The sequence below is a fragment of the Oncorhynchus clarkii genome, chromosome 4 (assembly GCF_045791955.1).
Source record: "Oncorhynchus clarkii lewisi isolate Uvic-CL-2024 chromosome 4, UVic_Ocla_1.0, whole genome shotgun sequence".
Lineage (NCBI taxonomy): Eukaryota > Metazoa > Chordata > Actinopteri > Salmoniformes > Salmonidae > Oncorhynchus > Oncorhynchus clarkii.
This window is the reverse complement of record NC_092150.1, coordinates 7,006,740-7,033,740: the sequence shown is the minus strand read 5'-3', so window position 1 is coordinate 7,033,740 and position 27,001 is coordinate 7,006,740. Positions and strand designations below refer to the sequence as shown.

The window sequence follows — 27,001 nt, the reverse complement described above, 5'->3', positions numbered from 1 at the left end:
TCTATGTCCTACAGTACAGGGGTCTATGTCCAACAGTACAGGGGTCTATGTCCTACAGTACAGGGGGTCTATGTCCTACAGTACAGGGGGTCTATGTCCAACAGTACAGGGGGTCTATGTCCTACAGTACAGGGGGTCTATGTCCTACAGTACAGGGGTCTATGTCCAACAGTACAGGGGTCTATGTCCAACAGTACAGGGGTCTATGTCCTACAGTATGTCCTACAGTACAGGGGTCGATGTCCAACAGTATGTCCTACAGTACAGGGGTCTATGTCCAACAGTATGTCCTACAGTACAGGGGTCTATGTCCAACAGTGTGTCCTGCAGTACAGGGGGTCTATGTCCAACAGTACAGGGGTCTATGTCCAACAGTACAGGGGGTCTATGTCCTACAGTACAGGCAGTCTATGTCCTACAGTACAGGGGTCTATGTCCAACAGTACAGGGGTCTATGTCCAACAGTACAGGGGGTCTATGTCCTACAGTACAGGGGGTCTATGTCCAACAGTACAGGGGGTCTATGTCCTACAGTACAGGGGGTCTATGTCCAACAGTACAGGGGTCTATGTCCTACAGTACAGGGGGTCTATGTCCTACAGTACAGGGGGTCTATGTCCAACAGTACAGGGGGTCTATGTCCTACAGTACAGGGGGTCTATGTCCTACAGTACAGGGGTCTATGTCCAACAGTACAGGGGTCTATGTCCAACAGTACAGGGGTCTATGTCCAACAGTACAGGGGTCTATGTCCAACAGTACAGGGGTCTATGTCCTACAGTATGTCCTACAGTACAGGGGTCGATGTCCAACAGTATGTCCTACAGTACAGGGGTCTATGTACAACAGTATGTCCTACAGTACAGGGGTCTATGTCCAACAGTATGTCCTACAGTACAGGGGTCTATGTCCAACAGTGTGTCCTGCAGTACAGGGGGTCTATGTCCAACAGTACAGGGGGTCTATGTCCAACAGTACAGGGGGTCTATGTTCTACAGTACAGGGGGTCTATGTCCAACAGTACAGGGGGTCTATGTCCTACAGTACAGGGGGTCTATGTCCAACAGTACAGGGGGTCTATGTCCTACAGTACAGGGGTCTATGTCCAACAGTATGTCCTACAGTACAGGGGTCTATGTCCAACAGTATGTCCTACAGTACAGGGGTCTATGTCCAACAGTATGTCCTACAGTACAGGGGTCTATGTCCAACAGTATGTCCTACAGTACAGGGGTCTATGTCCAACAGTGTGTCCTGCAGTACAGGGGTCTATGTCCAACAGTACAGGGGTCTATGTTCTACAGTACAGGGGTCTATGTCCAACAGTACAGGGGTCTATGTCCAACAGTACAGGGGTCTATGTCCAATAGTACAGGGGTCTATGTCCTGCAGTACAGGGGGTCTATGTCCTGCAGTACAGGGGTCTATGCCCCAACAGTACAGGGGTCTATGTCCTACAGTACAGGGGTCTATGTCCAATAGTGTGTCCTACAGTACAGGGGTCTATGTCCAATAGTGTGTCCTACAGTACAGGGGTCTATGTCCAACAGTACAGGGGTCTATGTCCTACAGTACAGGGGTCTATGTCCAACAGTGTGTCCTACAGTACAGGGGTCTATGTCCAACAGTACAGGGGGTCTATGTCCAACAGTACAGGGGTCTATGTCCAACAGTACAGGGGTCTATGTCCTACAGTACAGGGGTCTATGTGCTACAGTACAGGGGGTCTATGTCCAACAGTACAGGGGGTCTATGTCCTACAGTACAGGGGTCTATGTTCTGCAGTACAGGGGTCTATGTCCAATAGTGTGTCCTACAGTACAGGGGTCTATGTCCAATAGTGTGTCCTACAGTACAGGGGTCTATGTCCAACAGTACAGGGGTCTATGTCCAATAGTGTGTCCTACAGTACAGGGGTCTATGTCCTACAGTACAGGGGTCTATGCCCCAACAGTACAGGGGTCTATGTCCTACAGTACAGGGGTCTATGTCCAACAGTACAGGGGTCTATGTCCTACAGTACAGGGGGTCTATGTCCAACAGTACAGGGGGTCTATGTCCAACAGTACAGGGGGTCTATGTCCTACAGTACAGGGGTCTATGTCCTGCAGTACAGGGGTCTATGTCCAATAGTGTGTCCTACAGTACAGGGGTCTATGTCCAATAGTGTGTCCTACAGTACAGGGGTCTATGTCCAACAGTACAGGGGTCTATGTCCTACAGTACAGGGGTCTATGTCCAACAGTGTGTCCTACAGTACAGGGGTCTATGTCCAACAGTACAGGGGGTCTATGTCCAACAGTACAGGGGTCTATGTCCAACAGTACAGGGGTCTATGTCCTAGAGTACAGGGGTCTATGTGCTACAGTACAGGGGTCTATGTCCAACAGTACAGGGGGTCTATGTCTACAGTACAGGGGCCTGTGTCCAACAGTACAGGGGGCCTATGTCCAATAGTGTGTCCTACAGTACAGGGGTCTATGTCCTACAGTACAGGGGGTCTATGTCCTACAGTACAGGGGGTCTACGTCCTACAGTACAGGGGGCCTATGTCCAACAGTACAGGGGGTCTATGTCCAATAGTGTGTCCTACAGTACAGGGGTCTATGTCCTACAGTACATGGGGTCTATGTCCTACAGTACAGGGGGCCTATGTCCAACAGTACAGGGGTTCTATGTCCAATAGTGTGTCCTACAGTACAGGGGTCTATGTCCTACAGTACAGGGGGTCTATGTCCAACAGTACAGGGGTCTATGTCCAACAGTACAGGGGGTCTATGTCCTACAGTACAGGGGGTATATGTCCAACAGTACAGGGGGTCTATGTCCAACAGTACAGGGGTCTATGTCCTACAGTACAGGGGGTCTATGTCCTACAGTACAGGGGGTCTATGTCCTATAGTACAGGGGGTCGATGTCCTACAGTACAGGGGGTATATGTCCTACAGTACAGGGGTCTATGTCCTACAGTACAGGGGTCTATGTCCAACAGTACAGAGGTCTATGTCCAACAGTACAGGGGTCTATGTCCTACAGTACAGGGGTCTTTGTCCTACAGTACAGGGGTCTATGTCCTACAGTACAGGGGGTCTATGTCCTACAGTGTGTCCTACAGTACAGGGAGTCTATGTCCTACAGTACAGGTGGTCTATGTCCTACAGTACAGGTGGTCTATGTCCTACAGTACAGGGGTCTATGTCCAATAGTGTGTCCTACAGTACAGGGGTCTATGTCCTACAGTACAGGAGGTCTATGTCCTACAGTACAGGGGTCTATGTCCTGCAGTACAGGGGTCTATGTCCAATAGTGTGTCCTACAGTACAGGGGTCTATGTCCTACAGTACAGGGGGTCTATGTCCTACAGTACAGGCAGTCTATGTCCTACAGTACAGGGGTCTATGTCCAACAGTACAGGGGTCTATGTCCCAACAGTACAGGGGTCTATGTCCCAACAGTACAGGGGTCTATGTCCAATAGTGTGTCCTACAGTACAGGGGTCTATGTCCTACAGTACAGGGGGTCTATGTCCTACAGTACAGGGGGTCTATGCCCAACAGTACAGGGGTCTATGTCCAACAGTACAGGGGGTCTATGTCCAACAGTACAGGGGTCTATGTCCAACAGTACAGGGGTCTATGTCCAACAGTACAGGGGGTCTATGTCCTACAGTACAGGGGGTCTATGTCCTACAGTACAGGGGTCTATGTCCAACAGTACAGGGGTCTATGTCCAACAGTACAGGGGGTCTATGTCCTACAGTACAGGGGGTCTATGTCCAACAGTACAGGGGGTCTATGTCCTACAGTACAGGGGGTCTATGTCCTACAGTACAGGGGTCTATGTCCAACAGTACAGGGGTCTATGTCCTACAGTACAGGGGGTCTATGTCCTACAGTACAGGGGGTCTATGTCCAACAGTACAGGGGGTCTATGTCCTACAGTACAGGGGGTCTATGTCCTACAGTACAGGGGTCTATGTCCAACAGTACAGGGGTCTATGTCCAACAGTACAGGGGTCTATGTCCTACAGTATGTCCTACAGTACAGGGGTCGATGTCCAACAGTATGTCCTACAGTACAGGGGTCTATGTCCAACAGTATGTCCTACAGTACAGGGGTCTATGTCCAACAGTGTGTCCTGCAGTACAGGGGGTCTATGTCCAACAGTACAGGGGTCTATGTCCAACAGTACAGGGGGTCTATGTCCTACAGTACAGGCAGTCTATGTCCTACAGTACAGGGGTCTATGTCCAACAGTACAGGGGTCTATGTCCAACAGTACAGGGGGTCTATGTCCTACAGTACAGGGGGTCTATGTCCAACAGTACAGGGGGTCTATGTCCTACAGTACAGGGGGTCTATGTCCAACAGTACAGGGGTCTATGTCCTACAGTACAGGGGGTCTATGTCCTACAGTACAGGGGGTCTATGTCCAACAGTACAGGGGGTCTATGTCCTACAGTACAGGGGGTCTATGTCCTACAGTACAGGGGTCTATGTCCAACAGTACAGGGGTCTATGTCCAACAGTACAGGGGTCTATGTCCAACAGTACAGGGGTCTATGTCCAACAGTACAGGGGTCTATGTCCTACAGTATGTCCTACAGTACAGGGGTCGATGTCCAACAGTATGTCCTACAGTACAGGGGTCTATGTACAACAGTATGTCCTACAGTACAGGGGTCTATGTCCAACAGTATGTCCTACAGTACAGGGGTCTATGTCCAACAGTGTGTCCTGCAGTACAGGGGGTCTATGTCCAACAGTACAGGGGGTCTATGTCCAACAGTACAGGGGGTCTATGTTCTACAGTACAGGGGGTCTATGTCCAACAGTACAGGGGGTCTATGTCCTACAGTACAGGGGGTCTATGTCCAACAGTACAGGGGGTCTATGTCCTACAGTACAGGGGTCTATGTCCAACAGTATGTCCTACAGTACAGGGGTCTATGTCCAACAGTATGTCCTACAGTACAGGGGTCTATGTCCAACAGTATGTCCTACAGTACAGGGGTCTATGTCCAACAGTATGTCCTACAGTACAGGGGTCTATGTCCAACAGTGTGTCCTGCAGTACAGGGGTCTATGTCCAACAGTACAGGGGTCTATGTTCTACAGTACAGGGGTCTATGTCCAACAGTACAGGGGTCTATGTCCAACAGTACAGGGGTCTATGTCCAATAGTACAGGGGTCTATGTCCTGCAGTACAGGGGGTCTATGTCCTGCAGTACAGGGGGTATATGTCCAACAGTACAGGGGGTCTATGTCCAACAGTACAGGGGTCTATGTCCTACAGTACAGGGTGTCTATGTCCAACAGTATGTCCTACAGTACAGGGGGTCTATGTCCTACAGTACAGGGGGTCTATGTCCTACAGTATGTCCTACAGTACAGGGGTCTATGTCCAACAGTACAGGGGGTCTATGTCCTACAGTACAGGGGTCTATGTCCAACAGTACAGGGGTCTATGTCCTACAGTACAGGGGGTCTATGTCCAACAGTACAGGGGGTTTATGTCCTACAGTACAGGGGGTCTATGTCCTACAGTATGTCCTACAGTACAGGGGTCTATGTCCAACAGTGTGTCCTGCAGTACAGGGGTCTATGTCCAACAGTGTGTCCTGCAGTACAGGGGGTCTATGTTCTACAGTACAGGGGGTCTATGTCCAACAGTACAGGGGGTCTATGTCCAACAGTGTGTGTTTTGAGTTCAGCCCTTCAGTCAGTACCTCCATGAGATGGACATCTCGGGAGTGGTTCTCCTGGGTGTGTGTGTTCCTCTCCAACACACACACACACACACACACACACACACGCACACACACACACACACACACACACACTACCTCCATGAGTTTGACCTGTCGGGCGTGGTCCTCGTGGGCGTGTGCATTCCTCTCCTCCAGCTCCTCCACCTTCCTCTCCAGCTGTCTGCCTCTCTGCTGGGCCTCCTCCCACTCCCTACGACCCCGCTCCAGACCCTGCTCCAGGGGAAGCAGCTGAACACACACACACACACACACACACACACATCATATTATAACACACAGAACATATTGAACACACACGTAATAATACACACACAGAACATAGGTAGACAACTCTGGTTCAAACCCAGTCAGAGACAGATTCAGGGACACAGTATATCACACACCATAACGGAACACAAACACACAGCACATCACACACACACAGATCTTAACACATGACATAGAACATCACACACACACAGATCTTAACACATGACATAGAGCATCACACACACACACACACACACACACACAACATAGCACACACAGAACGTAACACACAACATAGATCACACACACACACACGACATAGATCACCACACACACACACGACATAGAACACACACAGAACATAGCACATCACACACACACAGAACTTAACACACGACATAGATCACACACACAGAACATAGCACATCACACACACAGAACGTAACACACAACATAGATCACACACACACACACAGAACATAGCACATCACACACACAGAACGTAACACACAACATAGATCCCCCCCCACACACACACAGAACATAGCACATCACACACACAGAACTTAACACACGACATAGATCCCCCCCACACACACACACACACACACACACACACACACACACAGACAGAACGTAACACCAGGTAAAGTGTCTTGGATAGCCTTCATCTCAACATGTTTACAGCTGAAATTTACTTCAGTCTCCTCTCCTGATAAACCTTTTAGCTCTAGAATCATTCCTCAGCTCCTTATCTCTGAAGCGTGAGAGACAGAAAGAGAGACCGAGAGAGAGCGTGAGAGACCGAGAGAGCGTGAGAGGGAGAAAGATTTAGCTCGAGAATCACTCCTCACCTCCTTATCTCTGAAGCGTGAGAGACAGAAAGAGTGACCAAGAGAGAAAGAGACCGAGAGAGAGACTGAGAGAGAGACTGAGAGAGAGACTGAGAGAGAGACTGAGAGAGAGACTGAGAGAGAGACTGAGAGAGAGACAGAGAGCGTGAGAGAGAGAAAGATTAATTGAATAGAGAGACAGAGCGAGAGAGAGAGAGAGAAAGTTGAATTGAATAGAGAGAGAGAGAGAGAGAGAGAAAGAGAGTATAATCAGAGTTAGAATATGATATCCATCCATTGGTGACTCATCAGGGGGAAAAAAATGTGTGCCACACCTCTTCCTGCAGTTTTCTGGCAGTCTGTCGGGATTTCTCCAACTCCACTCCCTTTTCCTGCAGCTGTTGTTGGAGCTCAGACAGCGCGGAGTGGCTCTTCTCTCTGACTTCATCAACCTGGAGCTGGAGCTTCTCAGTGGACACCTCACAGCTCTCTACTATAGTACTCATCTGGAGGGGTGGGGGCAGCGAGAGACACGGGGGGGGGGGGGGGGGGGGGGGGGGCAGAGAGAGAGAGATGGAAGAGTGAGACAGACTGAACGGTATTAATTTAACATCCTCCCCCCCATGATAGATACGGGTTTTAAAGTAAATTCATACAACCCCTATCATTTGTACTGGTGAAAACTCTGAAAATGAAAATGCATGACTATTATAACTATTTAAAAACCCAGCAGCACTGTAGGGAGGTAATCAGTAAAGTGGAGGTCGATAACATCTTCAGCTCCTCCGCATAGAAACACAGTGTTCTTCTCAGTGACCTATGACCTAGCCCCCCTCTCTCTCTCCCCCTCCCTCCCTCCCTCCCTCCCTCCCTCCCTCCCTCCCTCACCTCCTTCTGCAGTTCCTCCACAGTGCTGTTCTGCAGTCTCCTCTCCTCGTCCAGATCACTCTTCGTCCTCTTCAACTCCTCCGTTCTTCTCGTCTCCTCCTTCAGCCTCTCCTTCATCTCCCTGTGCTGGTGGTTCAGCTGGGTCATCTCACTCTGTGGGCACACACACACACACACACACACAGAGAATGTACTGTGTGTGGCAGAACTACCACAACAACAGCTTCCACAACAACAGCTCCCACAACAACAGCTCCAACAACAACAACTAACACAACAACAGCTTCCACAACAACAACTAACACAACAACAGCTCCCACAACAACAGCTTCCACAACAACAACTAACACAACAACAGCTTCCACAACAACAGCTTCCACAACAACAGCTCCCACAACAACAGCTTCCACAACAACAGCTTCCACAACAACAGCTTCCACAACAACAACTAACACAACAACAGCTCCCACAACAACAGCTTCCACAACAACAACTAACACAACAACAGCTTCCACAACAACAGCTCCCACAACAACAGCTCCCACAACAACAGCTTCCACAACAACAACTAACACAACAACAGCTTCCACAACAACACAACATGTTTTCCAAGTTGGACGTACTCTGTGCTAAGGAGATGTTTACCAGCGAGTTCTGAATAAGGTATCTTCCATTGACTCTGATACAGTACGACCTGTATGGTCCTTGTATCCACTCACCTGTACATTCTCCAGACGTACGAGAAGGGCTTTGTTTGCCTGGGACATCTCCTCTTCCTTCTCCCTCACCTCCTCTAGAGTCTCCTCAACCTGCCGTTTCTCCCTCTGTGGAATCACATCTGTAATAAATATACCTTCAATACCTGGCCATGCATTTTCACAGAACATCTAAATTCATTGTCTATATTTTGTGTGCTTTCTTTATCTCTCTCTACCTCACCTTGAGTTGCTCTATGCATTTCACCAGCTGTCTCTGCAGGGTTTTGGAGTCCTTGATGACGAGGTTAAGCTGCTCCACCCTGCTCTCCAGTTCCTCCACCTTGGTTAGTGAGGAGACAGGACACACCATCACGTCAAATGGACAAGAGGCAACTGATCCTAGATCAGTACTCCTGCTCTGAGACATTGAAGTACATCATTATGGGTTCTGTAGTATAGAGCATTATGGGTATTGTAGTACATCATTATGGGTTCTGTAGTATAGAGCATTATGGGTTCTGTAGTATAGAGCATTATGGTTATTGTAGTACATCATTGTGGGTTCTGTAGTATCGAGCATTATGGGTAACGTAGTACATCCATCTGCAGTACCTGTCCCCTCAGTTCCTCCCTCTCCTGCATCAGCTGATTCACCTGTCCCCGTGCCTCCCCTCTCTCCTCCTCCATCTCTCTCTTCTCCTGGCCCAGCACTGTGTTACTCTAGCAGGGAGAGAGGAGGTAGTATGCACAGGAGATGGGTGGATTATTAGTAGAAAAAACCTAGGATGAAACTCACAACCTTCTGCATGACAACACATTGAAACTCAAAGTCAACTAATATATGACAAATGTAAATATATTTAGTCACTTGGGACACTGGTGGAAAAGTCACTCACTTAAGTAAAAGTAAGGATACCTTAATAGAAAACATTTGTCACCCAATAAAATACGATTTGAGTAAAAGTCTAAAATATGCTAGTTATATGACTGGGGTATGTTGTTCTCTTTTTGTGTTTTAAATATACTTAAGTATCAAAAGTACAAGTATAAATAATTTCAAATTCCTTATATTAAGCAAACCAGACGGCACCATTTTCTTGTTTTTTATTTTATTGACAGATAGCCAGGGACAGCTCCAACACTCAGACATCATTTACAGATAGCCAGGGGCTCCAACACTCAGACATCATTTACAGATAGCCAGGGGCTCCAACACTCAGACATCATTTACAGATAGCCAGGGGCTCCAACACTCAGACATCATTTACAGATAGCCAGGGGCTCCAACACTCAGACATCATTTACAGATAGCCAGGGGCTCCAACACTCAGACATCATTTACAGATAGCCAGGGGCTCCAACACTCAGACATCATTTACAGATAGCCAGGGACAGCTCCAACACTCAGACATCATTTACAGATAGCCAGGGGCTCCAACACTCAGACATCATTTACAGATAGCCAGGGGCTCCAACACTCAGACATCATTTACAGATAGCCAGGGGCTCCAACACTCAGACATCATTTACAGATAGCCAGGGACAGCTCCAACACTCAGACATCATTTACAGATAGCCAGGGGCTCCAACACTCAGACATCATTTACAGATAGCCAGGGGCTCCAACACTCAGACATCATTTACAGATAGCCAGGGGCTCCAACACTCAGACATCATTTACAGATAGCCAGGGGCTCCAACACTCAGACATCATTTACAGATAGCCAGGGGCTCCAACACTCAGACATCATTTACAGATAGCCAGGGGCTCCAACACTCAGACATCATTTACAGATAGCCAGGGACAGCTCCAACACTCAGACATCATTTACAGATAGCCAGGGGCTCCAACACTCAGACATCATTTACAGATAGCCAGGGGCTCCAACACTCAGACATCATTTACAGATAGCCAGGGGCTCCAACACTCAGACATCATTTACAGATAGCCAGGGGCTCCAACACTCAGACATCATTTACAGATAGCCAGGGGCTCCAACACTCAGACATCATTTACAAACGAAGCATGTGTGTTTAGTGAGTCTGCCGGATCAGAGGCAGTAGGGATGACCAGGGATGTTCTCTGTTTAGTGAGTCCTCCAGATCAGAGGCAGTAGGGATGACCAGGGATGTTCTCTGTTTAGTGAGTCTGTCAGATCAGAGGCAGTAGGGATGACCAGGGATGTTCTCTGTTTAGTGAGTCCTCCAGATCAGAGGCAGTAGGGATGACCAGGGATGTTCTCTGTTTAGTGAGTCTGTCAGATCAGAGGCAGTAGGGATGACCAGGGATGTTCTCTGTTTAGTGAGTCTGCCAGATCAGAGGCAGTAGGGATGACCAGGGATGTTCTCTGTTTAGTGAGTCCTCCAGATCAGAGGCAGTAGGGATGACCAGGGATGTTCTCTGTTTAGTGAGTCTGTCAGATCAGAGGCAGTAGGGATGACCAGGGATGTTCTCTGTTTAGTGAGTCTGTCAGATCAGAGGCAGTAGGGATGACCAGGGATGTTCTCTGTTTAGTGAGTCCTCCAGATCAGAGGCAGTAGGGATGACCAGGGATGTTCTCTGTTTAGTGAGTCTGTCAGATCAGAGGCAGTAGGGATGACCAGGGATGTTCTCTGTTTAGTGAGTCTGTCAGATCAGAGGCAGTAGGGATGACCAGGGATGTTCTCTGTTTAGTGAGTCTGTCAGATCAGAGGCAGTAGGGATGACCAGGGATGTTTTCTTGATGAGTGTGTAAATTGGACCATTTTCCTGTCCTGCTAAACATTCATAATGTAACGAGTACTTTCGGGGTGTCAGGGGAAAATGTACGGAGTAAAAAGTACATTATTTTCTTTAGGAATGTAGTGAAGTAAAAGTAGTCAAAAATATAAATAGTAAAGTAATGTACAGATAAACAAAACTACTTAAGTAGTACTTTAAAGTATTTTTACTAAAAAGAACTTTACACCACTGATTCTACTAGCAGTAGCATGTCCCTTATCTCAGTTCAATACCTCTTTCACCTCCTCAACTTCCTCTCGGAGCTTCTGCACCTCCTTGTCGCGCTTCTCCTTCATAATGCCCAGCTCCTTGTCATGACTCTCCACCTCCTCGTTCAGGGCTCCCTTCAGGGCAGTCAGCTCCCTCTCCCTCCAGTGTAGCACCTCCTCCTGCTCCTCCTGCACCTGAATGAGCCCCTGGTAGTCCAACCGCAGCTGGGCCAGATCCTAGACACAGACACCGAGTTAATTGATTTAATCCTGCTGGGCCAGGTCCTAACACAGACACACTGGGGTATGTTGCTCTGTATGACTGGGGTATGTTGCTCTGTATGACTGGGGTATGTTGCTCTGTATGCTAGTTATATGACTGGGGTATGTTGTTCTGTATGACTGAGGTATGTTGCTCTGTATGCTAGTTATATGACTGGGGTATGTTGTTCTGTATGACTGGGGTAGGTTGTTCTGTATGACTGGGGTAGGTTGTTCTGTATGACTGGGGTAGGTTGTTCTGTATGACTGGGGTAGGTTGTTCTGTATGCTAGTTGTATGACTGGGGTATGTTGTTCTGTGTGCTAGTTATATGACTGGGGTATGTTGTTCTGTATGACTGGGGTATGTTGTTCTGTGTGCTAGTTATATGACTGGGGTATGTTGTTCTGTATGACTGGGGTATGTTGTTCTGTGTGCTAGTTATATGACTGGGGTATGTTGTTCTGTGTGCTAGTTATATATGACTGGGGTATGTTGTTCTGTATGCTAGTTATATATGACTGGGGTATGTTGTTCTGTATGCTAGTTATATATGACTGGGGTATGTTGTTCTGTCTGCTAGTTATATGACTGGGGTATGTTAATTGATATGATCCAGTAATTCGAACTCAAACCCTGTGCTTCAACCTTTCCAACTGATAGCTGCTGTGTGGTGAGCGTTCCTGGCACCAAAATGGCCGCCGTGCATCACTGAGGTGCATCACTGAGGTGGGTGCTACACATTGATGGTGGATGAGGTGAGTTTCCTCCTATGTAAAGAGCTTTGAGAACCTCAGTTGGTAGAAAAGCACTATATTAAATATAATTTATTATGATTATTATGTGCGTCTGTGTGTGTCACATGGCTGGGCCACGTCCTACCATAGACAGGTCCATAATAAAGACAACTTGTATAATAGGATGTTTCCTGACCCAGATTAAGACCCGGATTACAAATCATCAAGGGAGACTCTTCACTGAAAGTTTGTCGTTGTCCAGAACTAGACTTAATCTCGGTCCAGGAAACCTGATTTATAAAACATACAACTCAAAGTATACACTTGGAATAAACAGAATGTTTTTTATTTTATTTTACCCCCTTTTTTTCTACCCAATTTCGTGGTATCCAATTGTTGGTAGCTACTATCTTGTCTCATCGCTACAACTCCCGTACGGGCTCGGGAGAGACGAAGGTTGAAAGTCATGCGTCCCCCGATACACAACCCAACCAAGCCGCACTGCTTCTTAATACAGCACAACATCAAACCCGGAAGCCAGCCGCACCAATGTGTCGGAGAAACACCGTGCACCTGGCAACCTTGGTTAGCGTGCACTGCCCCCGGCCCGCCAGAGTCGCTGGTGCGAGATGAGACAAGGATATCCCTACCTGCCAAGCCCTCCCTAAACCGGACGACGCTATGCCAATTGTGCGTCGCCTCACAGACCTCCCGGTCGCGGCCAGTTACGACAGAGCGTGGTCGCGAACCCAGAGTCTCTGGTGGCACAGCTGGCGCTGCAGTACAGCGCCCTTAACCACTGCGCTTGTTTCTCTGTGCTTACCTTTAGAAGGAGCTTGTTTCTCTGTGCTTACCTTTAGAATGAGCTTGTTTCTCTGTGCTTACCGTTAGAAGGAGCTTGTTTCTCTGTGCTTACCTTTAGAAGGAGCTTGTTTCTCTGTGCTTACCGTTAGAAGGAGCTGTTTCTCTGTGCTTAACGTTAGGAGCTTGTTTCTCTGTGCTTACCGTTAGTTAGAAGGAGCTGTTTCTCTGTGCTTAACGTTAGGAGCTTGTTTCTCTGTGCTTACGGTTAGAAGGAGCTGTTTCTCTGTGCTTACCTTTAGAAGGAGCTTGTTTCTCTGTGCTTACCGTTAGAAGGAGCTGTTTCTCTGTGCTTACCTTTAGAAGGAGCTTGTTTCTCTGTGCTTACCGTAGAAGGAGCTGTTTCTCTGTGCTTAACGTTAGGAGCTTGTTTCTCTGTGCTTACCGTTAGTTAGAAGGAGCTGTTTCTCTGTGCTTAACGTTAAGAGCTTGTTTCTCTGCGCTTAACGTTAGAAGGAGCTTGTTTCTCTGTGCTTAACGTTAGAAGGAGCTTGTTTCTCTGTGCTTAACGTTAGAAGGAGCTGTTTATCTGTGCTTCCCTTTAGAAGGAGCTTGTTTCTCTGTGCTTACCGTTAGAAGGAGCTGTTTCTCTGTGCTTATCGTTAGGAGCTTGTTTCTCTGTGCTTACCGTTAGAAGGAGCTTGTTTCTCTGTGCTTACCGTTAGAAGGAGCTTGTTTCTCTGTGCTTACCTTTAGAAGGAGCTGTTTCTCTGTGCCGTCTGCCTGTGTTGTGTTCTTAGCCTGGTCCAGCTCATCGTGCATCTCAGACAGCTGCTGCTGAAGGTCCTTCATCTCTGTACGGCCCTGCTCTCTCTCAGTCTTCACCCGGACTAGCCTGGCAATAGAATATTAATATTTAATATTACAGAGCACCAGAGAAATCATACTATGTCAAGACGTTGTGAGGCAATTAGCTAAATGCTTACTTACACCTGTTCAATTCTTTCAGATCCTTTTTTTAAATTTTAATTTCACCTTTATTTAACCAGGTAGGCTAGTTGAGAACAAGTTCTCATTTACAACTGCAACCTGGCCAAGATAAAGCTGAAGCAGTGTGACACACACAACAACACAGAGTTACACCTGGAATAAACAAAACGTACTGTCAACAACACTATAGAAAAAAAAAATCTGTATACAGTGTGTGCAAATGAAGTAAGGGAGGTAAAGGCAATAAATAGGCCAATAGTGGTGAAGTAATTACAATTTAGCAAATGAACACTGGAGTGATAGATGTGCAGATGAGAATGTGCAAGTAGAGATACTGTTGTGCTAAAGGAGTTCTTAGCGGATAGGGACTAATAATAATCATCAAGGTGGATTATGGTCCTAAACACAATCCCAAAATGACTTCTAGACCCCTATGCACTTGTGGAAATGTTCTTACTCCTCTATGGCGACCTCGAGCTCCGTTTCCATCTGAGCCAGCCTATCCCGTAGCGTAGAGAGTTCTTCCTGTCTCCTGTCCAGTTCCTCCTGAATAGTCTTCATGTCTGTCTGGGCCTTGTAACACACCTCCGCCAGACTCCGACCACTCTGCAGGACACACAGTGCATTCAACTAAAGTAGGTAAACAATAACCATATATGACGATCACCACAAAAATAACGCCGTCTGCAAAATCAGTACTAGTGAGAATAAACGTGTCCGAGCTGGACTCCATTAACATAAGGAGAAGACAATTACAAATATCTTGCTAAAAGTACTATATTGTATCGTACTGTACTGCACTGCACTGTATTGTATCGTACTGTACTGCACTGTATTGTATCGTACTGTATTATACTGTATTGTATTGTACTGTATTATACTATATTGTATCATACTGTCCTGTCTCGTACTGTACTGCACGGTATTGTATCGTACTGTATTATACTGTATTGTATCGTACTGTATTATATCGTACTGTATTATACTGTATTGTATCGTACTGTATTATACTGTATTATATCGTACTGTATTATATCGTACTGTATTATACTGTATTATGTATTATACTGTATTATACTGTATTGTATCGTACTGTATTATACTGTATTATACTGTATTGTATCGTACTGTATTATACTGTATTATATCGTACTGTATTATATCGTACTGTATTATATCGTACTGTATTATACTGTATTATACTGTATTATACTGTATTATATCGTACTGTATTATACTGTATTATACTGTATTATGTATTATACTGTATTATATCGTACTGTATTATATCGTACTGTATTATACTGTATTGTATCGTACTGTATTATACTGTATTGTATCGTACTGTATTATATCGTACTGTATTATACTGTATTGTATCGTACTGTATCGTGCTGTATCGTGCTGTACTGCACGGTATTGTATTGTATCGTACTGTACCATACTGTACTGTAATGTATTCTGTACTGTATCATATTGTACTGTATCGTATCGCACCTTATTGTACTGTACTGTATATTGTACTATATTGTATATTGTACAGTATCGTATCACACCTTATTGTACTGTATTGTGTATTGTATTGTGTTGTATACTGCACCATGGTCTTATGCTCCAGCTGTGTCTTCAGCTGTGACACCTCTCTCTCCAGCTCTGCTCCTGTCATCTGAAGCTCCTTCGCCTCCTTGGCCTTCGCAGCATAGTCCTACAAACCGGTCCAACAACACATCACCAACCTGCTTCTGCCTCACAGACAGACACAGTACTTTCCCCTACTGTAATTTTCTTTCCTTTACACTGAAATACAACACGGAAATACATAGGTATTTACAAAGATATGAATGTGTTAGTATAACATGCTTCCATATGGAAGTCTCAACCGTCTATGTAAACTACAGCAGTGGTTCTCAAAAAGTTTTGGCTGGGGATCCCCTAGGGCAGCACAGCCATCGATCTGAACCACGTCTGGGCTGGGGATCCCCTAGGGCGGCACAGCCATCCATCTGAACCACGTCTGGGCTGGGGATCCCCTAGGGCGGCACAGCCATCCATCTAAACCACGTCTGGGCTGGGGATCCCCTAGGGCGGCACAGCCATCCATCTAAACCACGTCTGGGCTGGGGATCCCCTAGGGCAGCACAGCCATCCATCTAAACCACGTCTGGGCTGGGGATCCCCTAGGACGGCACAGCCATCCATCTGAACCATGTCATCTAACCTCACCCTGATCTCCTCCTCCACGTTCTCTGCAGTCTTCCACTTCAGTTGACTGATTCTGTCAAACACCAGGTTCACCTTCTTCTCAGTGATTGAGGTTTTATCAGTAGTCCTGAGGGAATACCAACAAACAGACACATGGAGTTCAATGACACCAGTCATATAACTAGCATACAGAACAACATACCCCAGTCATACAACTAGCACACAGAACAACATACCCCAGTCATACAACTAGCATACAGAACAACATACCCCAGTCATATAACTAGCATACAGAACAACATACCCCAGTCATATAACTAGCATACCCCAGTCATATAACTAGCACACAGAACAACATACCCCAGTCATACAACTAGCACACAGAACAACATACCCCAGTCATATAACTAGCACACAGAACAACATACCCCAGTCATATAACTAGCACACAGAACACCATACCCCAGTCATACAACTAGCACACAGAACAACATACCCCAGTCATACAACTAGCACACAGAACAACATACCCCAGTCATATAACTAGCACACAGAACAACATACCCCAGTCATACAGAACAACATACCCCAGTCATATAACTAGCACACAGAACAACATACCCCAGTCATATAACTAGCATACAGAACAACATACCCCAGTCATATAACTAGCACACAGAACAACATACCCCAGTCATATAACTAGCACACAGAACAACATACCCCAGTCATATAACTAGCACACAGAACAACATACCCCAGTCATATAACTAGCACACAGAACAACATACCCCAGTCATACAGAACAACATACCCCAGTCATATAACTAGCACACAGAACAACATACCCCAGTCATATAACTAGCACACAGAACAACATACCCCAGTCATACAGAACAACATACCCCAGTCATATAACTAGCACACAGAACAACATACCCCAGTCATACAGAACAACATACCCCAGTCATATAACTAGCACACAGAACAACATACCCCAGTCATATAACTAGCACACAGAACAACATACCCCAGTCATATAACTAGCACACAGAACAACATACCCCAGTCATACAGAACAACATACCCCAGTCATATAACTAGCACACAGAACAACATACCCCAGTCATATAACTAGCACACAGAACAACATACCCCAGTCATATAACTAGCACACAGAACAACATACCCCAGTCATACAGAACAACATACCCCAGTCATATAACTAGCACACAGAACAACATACCTCAGTCATACAACTAGCATACAGAACAACATACCCCAGTCATATAACTAGCACACAGAACAACATACCCCAGTCATATAACTAGCATACAGAACAACATACCCCAGTCATATAACTAGCATACAGAACAACATACCCCAGTCATACAACTAGCATACAGAACAACATACCCCAGTCATATAACTAGCACACAGAACAACATACCCCAGTCATATAACTAGCATACAGAACAACATACCCCAGTCATATAACTAGCACACAGAACAACATACCCCAGTCATATAACTAGCATACAGAACAACATACCCCAGTCATATAACTAGTATACAGAACAACATACCCCAGTCATATAACTAGCACACAGAACAACATACCCCAGTCATACAACTAGCACACAGAACAACATACCCCAGTCATATAACTAGCACACAGAACAACATACCCCAGTCATATAACTAGCACACAGAACAACATACCCCAGTCATACAGAACAACATACCCCAGTCATATAACTAGCACACAGAACAACATACCCCAGTCATATAACTAGCATACAGAACAACATACCCCAGTCATATAACTAGCACACAGAACAACATACCCCAGTCATATAACTAGTATACAGAACAACATACCCCAGTCATATAACTAGCACACAGAACAACATACCCCAGTCATATAACTAGCACACAGAACAACATACCCCAGTCATATAACTAGCATACAGAACAACATACCCCAGTCATATAACTAGCACACAGAACAACATACCCCAGTCATACAACTAGCACACAGAACAACATACCCCAGTCATACAACTAGCACACAGAACAACATACCCCAGTCATACAACTAGCATACAGAACAACATACCCCAGTCATATAACTAGCACACAGAACAACATACCCCAGTCATAAAACTAGCACACAGAACAACATACCCCAGTCATATAACTAGCACACAGAACAACATACCCCAGTCATATAACTAGCATACAGAACAACATACCCCAGTCATACAACTAGCATACCCCAGTCATAAAACTAGCACACAGAACAACATACCCCAGTCATATAACTAGCACACAGAACAACATACCCCAGTCATATAACTAGCACACAGAACAACATACCCCAGTCATATAACTAGCACACAGAACAACATACCCCAGTCATATAACTAGCATACAGAACAACATACCCCAGTCATATAACTAGCATACAGAACAACATACCCCAGTCATACAACTAGCATACAGAACAACATACCCCAGTCATATAACTAGCATACAGAACAACATACCCCAGTCATATAACTAGCACACAGAACAACATACCCCAGTCATATAACTAGTATACAGAACAACAGTGATATTTATATATATTTTCCTTTATTTAACCTTTATTTAAGCTTTGTGCTAAAGCCTGACAGAGCCTCCATTTCCAGGCTTCCTCACGTTCCTTCAAGACCTTGGTCGAATGGTAACGCCAGACTAAAACTGACACGTTTCAAATGTTGATATTAATAGGTGCCATTTACACTGACGCTTTAATCCAACGCAATTTACAGTCATGCATTTTACATACGGGTGGTCCCCGGGAATCGAACCCACCATCCTGGCTTTGCAAGCTCCATTCTATACTAACTGAGCTTCAGAGGACCGACATATTGCAGATGTTGCCAGGAGGTGAAACTGATATTCCATTGTTGGCTATTTGGAAGGGTGTTCATCATCGCAGTCTGTATTCCTGAGCTGGCGTGTGTGTGTGTGTGTGTGTGTGTGTGTGTGTGTGCTGAAACAGCAATCCTTTATCAGACTAACAACTGTATGTCACATTCTCTCCCTCAGCTCATCAAAGGCAGGATATGAGAGGCAGGATATGAGAGGCAGGATATGAGAAATGTGTAATGGTCACTTGGGATCAGGATCGGGGGGTCATTAAGTTCCATTTTAATTCAATCAATTAAAAAAGTAAACTGAAATTTCAATTCTCCTCGTTGGAAATGGAATGAGATCGGAATTGATCCCAACCCTCTTTGGGGAAAACATTCTAGCTGGTATCTTTCCAAGGAAGTTATGTCACACCTCAAAAAAAGCCTCTAGGTAATATAAAGGTTAAACAGGTACTCCGCGGTTGATTTAGTCCAGTGTTACTCACCCATCATTGAGGTAAGTGAACAGTATCTTTTTGGCGGTGTCTTCATTTGGTTGTGGTTCAATTGAGACCTCGTGCTGACCCCTCTGACCTCCCAGAAGATCTGGAGTGATGATCTGATTAAATGAACACACAACAGGATATCAAAGGTGTATCAATCAATTAATCACTCAATCAATCACAAAAGTTAAAAGAATGCTTTACAGTAACCCGACTGGGACCCTCAAAGAGCAAGCAAAAACACAGTAGCAAAGGCACATTTGCAAGGAAAAACATAGATGGAATCAAGGAATAAAAATATATATATTTTTAAACTCTTTAAACCGGGTAAAACCTCTAAAGCTAATCTCTTTACCTGAATGTCTCTCTCTGACTCCTCCTCCGTGTGGTTGAGAGACCTGGATCTGGTCATGGAGGTCTCCTCCACTCCGTACAGCACATTCACCGCTCTGGATGACCTCCCGCTAGGCTCCTTCTCCTCCCACTGTAGTCTATTAAACATCACAGTGGAGGGTCCGTTGGCCCCTCTCACCTTAGGTGACCCTGGGGCGCTGGTGGATCCGCCTGGAGTCTCTCCCCTGGCCCCTCTGATGGCCGAGGCAGGGCTGGAGGGGTCCAATGGGTATGAGTGACACTGTTGTCTGCTGTCCACACTACGTGACCTCATTCGGTCCTCAGGGGCTATCCTCCCTCTCCTAGGCCCAGCTCGACCCATCTGTTGGGGGCTGTCGAACTGGTTGATCAGGCTACCTATGGAGGAGATGGGCTCTGTGTCCACTGAGTTTGGGGATCTTCTGGGGATGTTGGTGACCTCGTTTGGGGGGCTTAGTACGGTGGCCAAAGAAGAGTGGTGGGGCGCTGGGGCCGAGACAGGGGCAGGGCCTGGGCATTGGGTCTGGGTGGGGGCTGAGACAGGGGCAGGGCCTGGGCATTGGGTCTGGGTGGGGGCAGGGCCTGGACATTGGGTCTGGGTGGGGGCTGAGACAGGGCCTGGGCATTGGGTTTGGCTGGTGGCCGAGACAGGGGTGGGGGCCCACTCTACACGCCCAGCAGGCAGAGGGATCCTGGCTGCTCCTGGTCTAGACCCTGCTGCCTGGATCAGGGTGGCCTCTGCCCCACTCTGGAGAGATGTGGTGAGATGTCCCGGCCTAGGTACAGAGGCTGTCTGAGTGGGGGGAACAGAGAGTCTTCGGGTGGAAACTAGGAGGGGGCTGAGACTGTTCCTGTCTGGGTTGTAGGGTTTCAGCAGCTCTGGGTGTCTCTGGAAATTCAACACCATGTTAGATGTCGGCACGGTCCTCTGTGACTCCTGGAAGTCGATCATGAACGCAGCGGACTCCAGCGGAATCTTCTGTGATTCCTTAACCTCAGTCAGAGCACCTCCATGAGCATACTCCCTCTGGTGGTTGGGAGGTCTGTGCTCCACATTGGGACTACCGAATGAAGATCGCCCATCATTCACCATGAAGGTGTACTCAGACTGGCTGTGGGCGTTGACAAACACTTCCTGGTGGTCCCAGTGCCTGCTGTAGCTCTCCAGGCCACCAGATGGCAGAGCTGCTCTACTATCCCCGTTCAACACAACGTAAGGAAGACCCTCAATTCCCTGAACTTGTACCCTAACCCCGAACATGCTGCTGCTGTCACTGTGAGGTCGAGGGCTGCCTCTGGGACCAGGCCTCGGCTGCTGCATGTTGTAGCCCTGTTGTATTCTACTGAAGTCTGGAGAAGAGCCACTCACTCCGTGTCTGTGAGACTCCATTTATAGAGAGTCAACGTTAAGACAACGTTGTGTGTTTGCTGGGTCCACACTAGTCCTGAATGAATAGAGGACCTCCCTCAGAACTGAAGAGGTTCACAGCTATAAAAGACGCCAAATACAACACGTTAGAGGCTGATGCATTATTAGTTGACATACATCACTTTCTATGGCATTATTTCTATGGCATTATTAGTTGACTAACCATTACCACGGCTCTTCTCAACCTGGAGGCTCCAATAACCACCCCTGTCTTTACAACAGTTTAACCCCAGTGAAAAATACATCACTTTCTATGGCATCAGCTGGATGAGGTGACTGTTTACAAAACAGAGAGAAGTCATGTGGACCAACTGACAACAATGACATCCCAAGTGCATCTGATGTCACTCAGAGACAGCTGCGCTAACCAGTTAGCCACAGAGAGAGAGAGAAAACACCAATATCAACACACAGCACATTGATATAGAAAACAGTTTATTCAGTGTGCTAACAGTGTAACTATTGTATACAGGACAATACTGCTGCATGACGAGTACCACTGGCCGTGGTCGCGCCAACCAGACTATCGTTATCCACACACACACACACACACTCCGACCAGACTTTTGTCATCTACAGATTATGATATGATTATGAGAGAAAGTCAGTTACGGAACAAAAAACAAAAAGACACGTTCGTTTTTAGAACAATGTACATTGTTATTGAAATAAACAACATGAAAAAGTACTGTTTTCTAATATAGGTGACAGTTGTTACCGTGTTTACAGCCCACCGGGCAACAGCTGTCACTTCAACATCTAGTTTTGATTTACATTTGGTTGATTTGTCAACTATTGTGACTTCAACAACAAAATGTCACCATGTCATTGGATTTAGGTTCAAAGTTAGGAGAAAAAAATACAAAATGACTTTTTGCAAAATCCACGAAGTTTTCCACATTGATTCAACATCATCACTTTGATTTGGGGTTGATATGACGTGTAAACAACGTTGGCTAATCCCGTTTTTGCCCAGTGGGAATACACTTCTTTAATGAACAAAAATATATAAAAAATGAATTGAAATTATTTACATTTAACCTTTATTTAACTAGGCAAGTCAGTTGAGAACAAATTATTTTTTACAATGATGGCCTACCCCGGCCAAACCCGGACGACGCTGAACCAATTGTGCCATACCCTATGGGACTCCCAATCACGGCCGGTTGTGATACAGCCTGGTATTCGAACCAAGGTGTCTGTAGAGACGCCTCAAAAACTGAGATGCAGTGCCTTAGACCGCTTAGACCACTCCGGAGCCCCCTTTGAATTATTAACCAATATCAAAAATGTGTATCCTTCACAAGTACTTTATCAACCTCTATTTGTACGATTGTAATTAAAGACAAAGGATATATACATGGATAATCCTCAATGCAGTTTTACCAGCGGATAATAAAACACCACTCTACCTTTACTAGCGGATCAAACGTGATGTTCTTGAACGATAAAACAGCCTACCAAAAACAATGCCGAAACGAGAATCACTTTACAAAGCACTAACTGTGCAATTGGTTTGAGTACCAGTTGTTAGACGGGTTTAGAAAAGTGTCCCACTGCGCAAAATCTTTGTGATTGTCTTACCTAAATTCGCGCAGTTCTGTTAAAAGTAGTGCCCTGGCTGAAGTGCCAGTGTTGCGGGAGCTGTTTTATGGCGCTCGGGATTCCCCCTCCCTATTCCAGTCTCTATTCACAAGTACGTGTTCCCCCTAGCGGAATTGTCCAGCTATTCAAGAAATTGCGCGTGTGTTCATCATCATCATCATCATCATTATGATCATTAACTCCTCGAATAATACATACCGGATGTATTTTCTGAGAATGAAAATTGTAGGGAAAAATAAGATAAGAAATTGTTTTATGGTTTACATTTCCTGTAGATGACATAGGTGACACTCATCAACATAACTGTACATACCTGAAGGTATGGGTTTTACAGACATCCCCCATTATGGAATTCTCCAATATACACTAAGCCGTGGCTTGTTTAGGGTATCATTATTTACAATGTCTGGTAAAATATATGACAAAAAAATATTTCTGAAAAAAACAACATTTGTTTCAAATTTAAAATCTGTAATTCAGATATTTAGATATTAGTAATTGTAGAAAATATCAACTAAAGCAAGTTAGTAAAAAGTAATCAATATTTTCTATAAAAAAACAGAACAATTAAGTATTAATCCATCTGTGCAAAAAGTGCACTTAGCTCTAAAAACTCTGACTCTGCCTAAACACAAGCATGTACATACAACTGAAAGGCTCTGCTTGGTCAACCCGACATCTGCAGTGGCCATACATCACTTCGTGGAGCAGAGTAGAGCTGTTGTAAAGGAAGTTGTCAAGGAAGTGAGTTTGTGTTTATGCAGGACCTCCAGCCCTCACCTTTCGTCAAGGAGCACGGAGATGCAGTATGGAGATCGATTTGGCCTCCTCAAGCCTCCGGAGCCTCCGCCATTGCGTCACACCCTCCGTACGGGGCCTCCAGCTCATATTGCTTGAGCAAGCATAAATTAGTTTTAAGCCTTGTTTCAGCCTAAAGCCAATTTAAGCTTGATCTGCAGTGCCCCTGGAGGCTCGATGAGGCCAAATCGAGCTCCGTATGGCGATGCCGTGCGCCTCCCAAATTCCGTAACAATGCGAAGGGATCCGTATAGCTCCGGATTGACATGATTGGTTGACGGTAGGTGGGGAGGTACATCCTGTATAAACACAAATTAACTTCCTTGACAACAAAAATGTAGAACTTTGACGACAGGCTATCAGAACAAGTTCACAAATAAAAAACATATTTATGATACCTTGTCTAGGGATTTCTAAGACACAAAAATTAGTTTGAACTCCTGTAAAGAGATCAGGGAGGTAATGGGGATAGAAGGGTGAAGAGGTCAATGGAATGAAGACCGTGGGGGATAGAAGGACGCTGGATTGGCACACACACACTAGCATACAGAAATCAGAGGTGGTCGTCAAAGTCATTTTTTACCTGTAATGCAGTTGATTGATGACATGAACATGTATTGGGGTTGACAGCCATACAAGCATTTTTACTTCAACGTAGTGTGAAATACACAAATAAACAATAGCCTTAAATGTAGACTAATTTTGCTGGGGGCAAATGGGGAGATTCGTGATGGAGATGCAGCCTTTGTACTTCATGTTGTTTTGGCTGAGCTCCTATGTCAAGCACCGGGAAACAAACTCCGACATCTCAGTAGAGATAAGATCTTGTCTTTTCGTTTAGCCAGTTGCTCGTAAATTAGCTGGATGGCTATAAAGATTATCTCTGAATCACTGTGAGTTGTGCGGTTCGGACCAATTTATTGGATGCGTATGACAGCACCAATACATTGTATGAAAGCTCTGACTTCTGTGGAGGTAAATGCTGTACGGCCACTGCTAGATGTTGGATTGACCATGCAGAGCCTTTTAAGAGGACAACACTGACAGAGGAGGATACAAAATTATGAAATAAACATTGTTTTAAACAGGACAGTGTTCTGTTTGTTGTTTTTTCACTGTACATTTTTCATTCACTGTACTAACGAATATAAAAAACATTTTGTACGAAACATTTGCTGGTTACAAGTAAGTTTAGGCACAAGTCGATCAGGAGGAAATTGTCACTACTGTCGTGATTAATTAGCTGCTGTAACACTTTAGGTTGTGTCCCCCCCCCCCCCCCCCCGCCCCCCGCCCCCCATCGAAAATCCTTCTGTTTCTTCGCTACTGGGTCCCAGAGATAACACTGAATGTCATTGAATGGTCTTTCACCATCTCAGGATGATCCTTTTCCACACTTCATCTGTAGAAAGAAAGAAAACATGTGGTTGATAACATTTCTCACACTATAGATTATATCAACTTGGATCGATACACGCTTTCATAGAAGAAGAAGAAGAAGAAGAAGAAGGCTGCGTTTAGACAGGCAGCCCAAATCTGATCTCTTTCCACCAATCACATCAGATCTTTTCACAGCATATCATTTGAAGACCTGATCCGATTGGTCAAAATACCAATCAAAGTAACTTTTTTTTTGGGGGGGGGGGGCTTCCTGTCTAAACACAGACATAGAAGAAGAAGAAGAAGAAGAATGGGAGATCTTTGTACTGTTACCTGTTTTAGATGTTTAGACATGATGTCCCATGGGGTTAGCAGTGTCTAGTCCAGGATGCGGTGATGCCTGGTGTTGCTGCAGGCCCTGGGCATCTGTTAACCCAGCTGACATCTTCACCTGCTCCTTCCTCCTCAGACAGGCTGTCTTAGGGTTCAGGTTACGCTCTAGAGGTAGCAGATCACACGGACATCAGCGTTAGTACTGTCTCATAGACCTGACAGGGAAACAGGACATCAACGTTAGTACTGTCTCATGGACCTGACAGGGAAACAGGACATCAGCGTTAGTACTGTCTCATGGACCTGACAGGGAAACAGGACATCAGCGTTATTACTGTCTCATGGACCTGACAGGGATACAGGACATCTACGTTAGTACTGTCTCATGGACCTGACAGGGAAACAGGACATCAACATTAGTACTGTCTCATAGACCTGAGAGGGAAACAGGACATCAACGTTAGTACTGTCTCATGGACCTGACAGGGAAACAGGACATATCCCCTTCTACGCAGCCCCTCCCATCAATTTTATTTTACCTTTATTTAACTAGGCAAGTCAGTTAAGAAAAAAATCTTATTTTCAATGACGGCCTAGGAACAGTAGGCAGAACTGTTCAGGGGCAGAACGACAGATTTGTACCTTGGGGATTTGAACGGGCAAGCTTTCAGTTACTAGTCCAACGCTCTAACCACTAGGCTACCCTGCCACCCCATTCATGTTCCACTGTAGTGAAGTATGTACTCATTCAACTTATATTTATACAGATTATTTAGATAATAACTATATCTCAATGTATCTTTCCGTCTTTTCTTAATCTCCTTCTCAATCTCTTATTGGATAGAGAAAATACAATGTTTCTCTCCTCAGACCTTCTCCTCCAATGTGTTTTGAGAAGGAGTCGAGGAGAGAGAGGAGTCGAGGAGAGAGGAGTCGAGGAGAGAGGATGCGAGGAATTCGAGGAAAGATGAATTAAGAAATAGACATAATCTCTTTTGCAAGAGAGACGTGTTCAAGATGGTCGCAGTGCTGACCTCTGACTTGTTGTTCTAGACTAAGTATTACAGCCACGGCCTGGTGTAAAACAAGCAGCTTGGTCTGGGGCTTCTCGCTCTTCAGGTGCAGCTGGGTCATGTGACCCAGCTCTTTGAATGACTCGTTGATGTCACGGACACGAAGGCGTTCGCGGGCGTTGTTGGCCGTCCGTCGCTCCCGCTCCCGCTCAGCCTTCTGCTCCGGACTCAGGTTGTCCTCTTCCTCATGGATGCTGCTGAAGGGGA

The 27,001-nt window shown here is 45.7% G+C and overlaps 2 protein-coding genes across 2 annotated transcripts in view; both read right to left on the bottom strand.

Annotated features, from left to right (window-relative positions):
- LOC139406352 (cingulin-like protein 1) overlaps positions 1-25,277 on the bottom strand; it is a 37,040-nt gene extending 11,763 nt beyond the window's left edge. Inside the window, exons 1-14 of the mRNA XM_071148865.1 lie at positions 23,190-25,277; positions 20,160-21,665; positions 19,808-19,920; positions 16,423-16,528; positions 15,800-15,904; positions 14,657-14,805; positions 13,960-14,104; positions 11,435-11,647; positions 9,053-9,160; positions 8,682-8,780; positions 8,462-8,566; positions 7,743-7,895; positions 7,190-7,360; positions 5,848-6,000 (exon numbers count right to left, since the gene is read on the bottom strand). Coding sequence (XP_071004966.1) covers positions 5,848-6,000; positions 7,190-7,360; positions 7,743-7,895; positions 8,462-8,566; positions 8,682-8,780; positions 9,053-9,160; positions 11,435-11,647; positions 13,960-14,104; positions 14,657-14,805; positions 15,800-15,904; positions 16,423-16,528; positions 19,808-19,920; positions 20,160-21,566 — 3,027 coding nt within the window. The 5' untranslated portion in view covers positions 21,567-21,665; positions 23,190-25,277. The remainder of the gene's footprint in view (positions 1-5,847; positions 6,001-7,189; positions 7,361-7,742; positions 7,896-8,461; positions 8,567-8,681; positions 8,781-9,052; positions 9,161-11,434; positions 11,648-13,959; positions 14,105-14,656; positions 14,806-15,799; positions 15,905-16,422; positions 16,529-19,807; positions 19,921-20,159; positions 21,666-23,189) is intronic.
- A 27-nt stretch (positions 25,278-25,304) lies between these two features.
- The window catches only part of LOC139406351 (transcription factor 12-like), a 16,299-nt gene continuing 14,602 nt past the window's right edge, over positions 25,305-27,001 (bottom strand). Inside the window, exons 7-9 of the mRNA XM_071148864.1 lie at positions 26,756-26,991; positions 25,722-25,886; positions 25,305-25,410 (exon numbers count right to left, since the gene is read on the bottom strand). Coding sequence (XP_071004965.1) covers positions 25,735-25,886; positions 26,756-26,991 — 388 coding nt within the window. The 3' untranslated portion in view covers positions 25,305-25,410; positions 25,722-25,734. The remainder of the gene's footprint in view (positions 25,411-25,721; positions 25,887-26,755; positions 26,992-27,001) is intronic.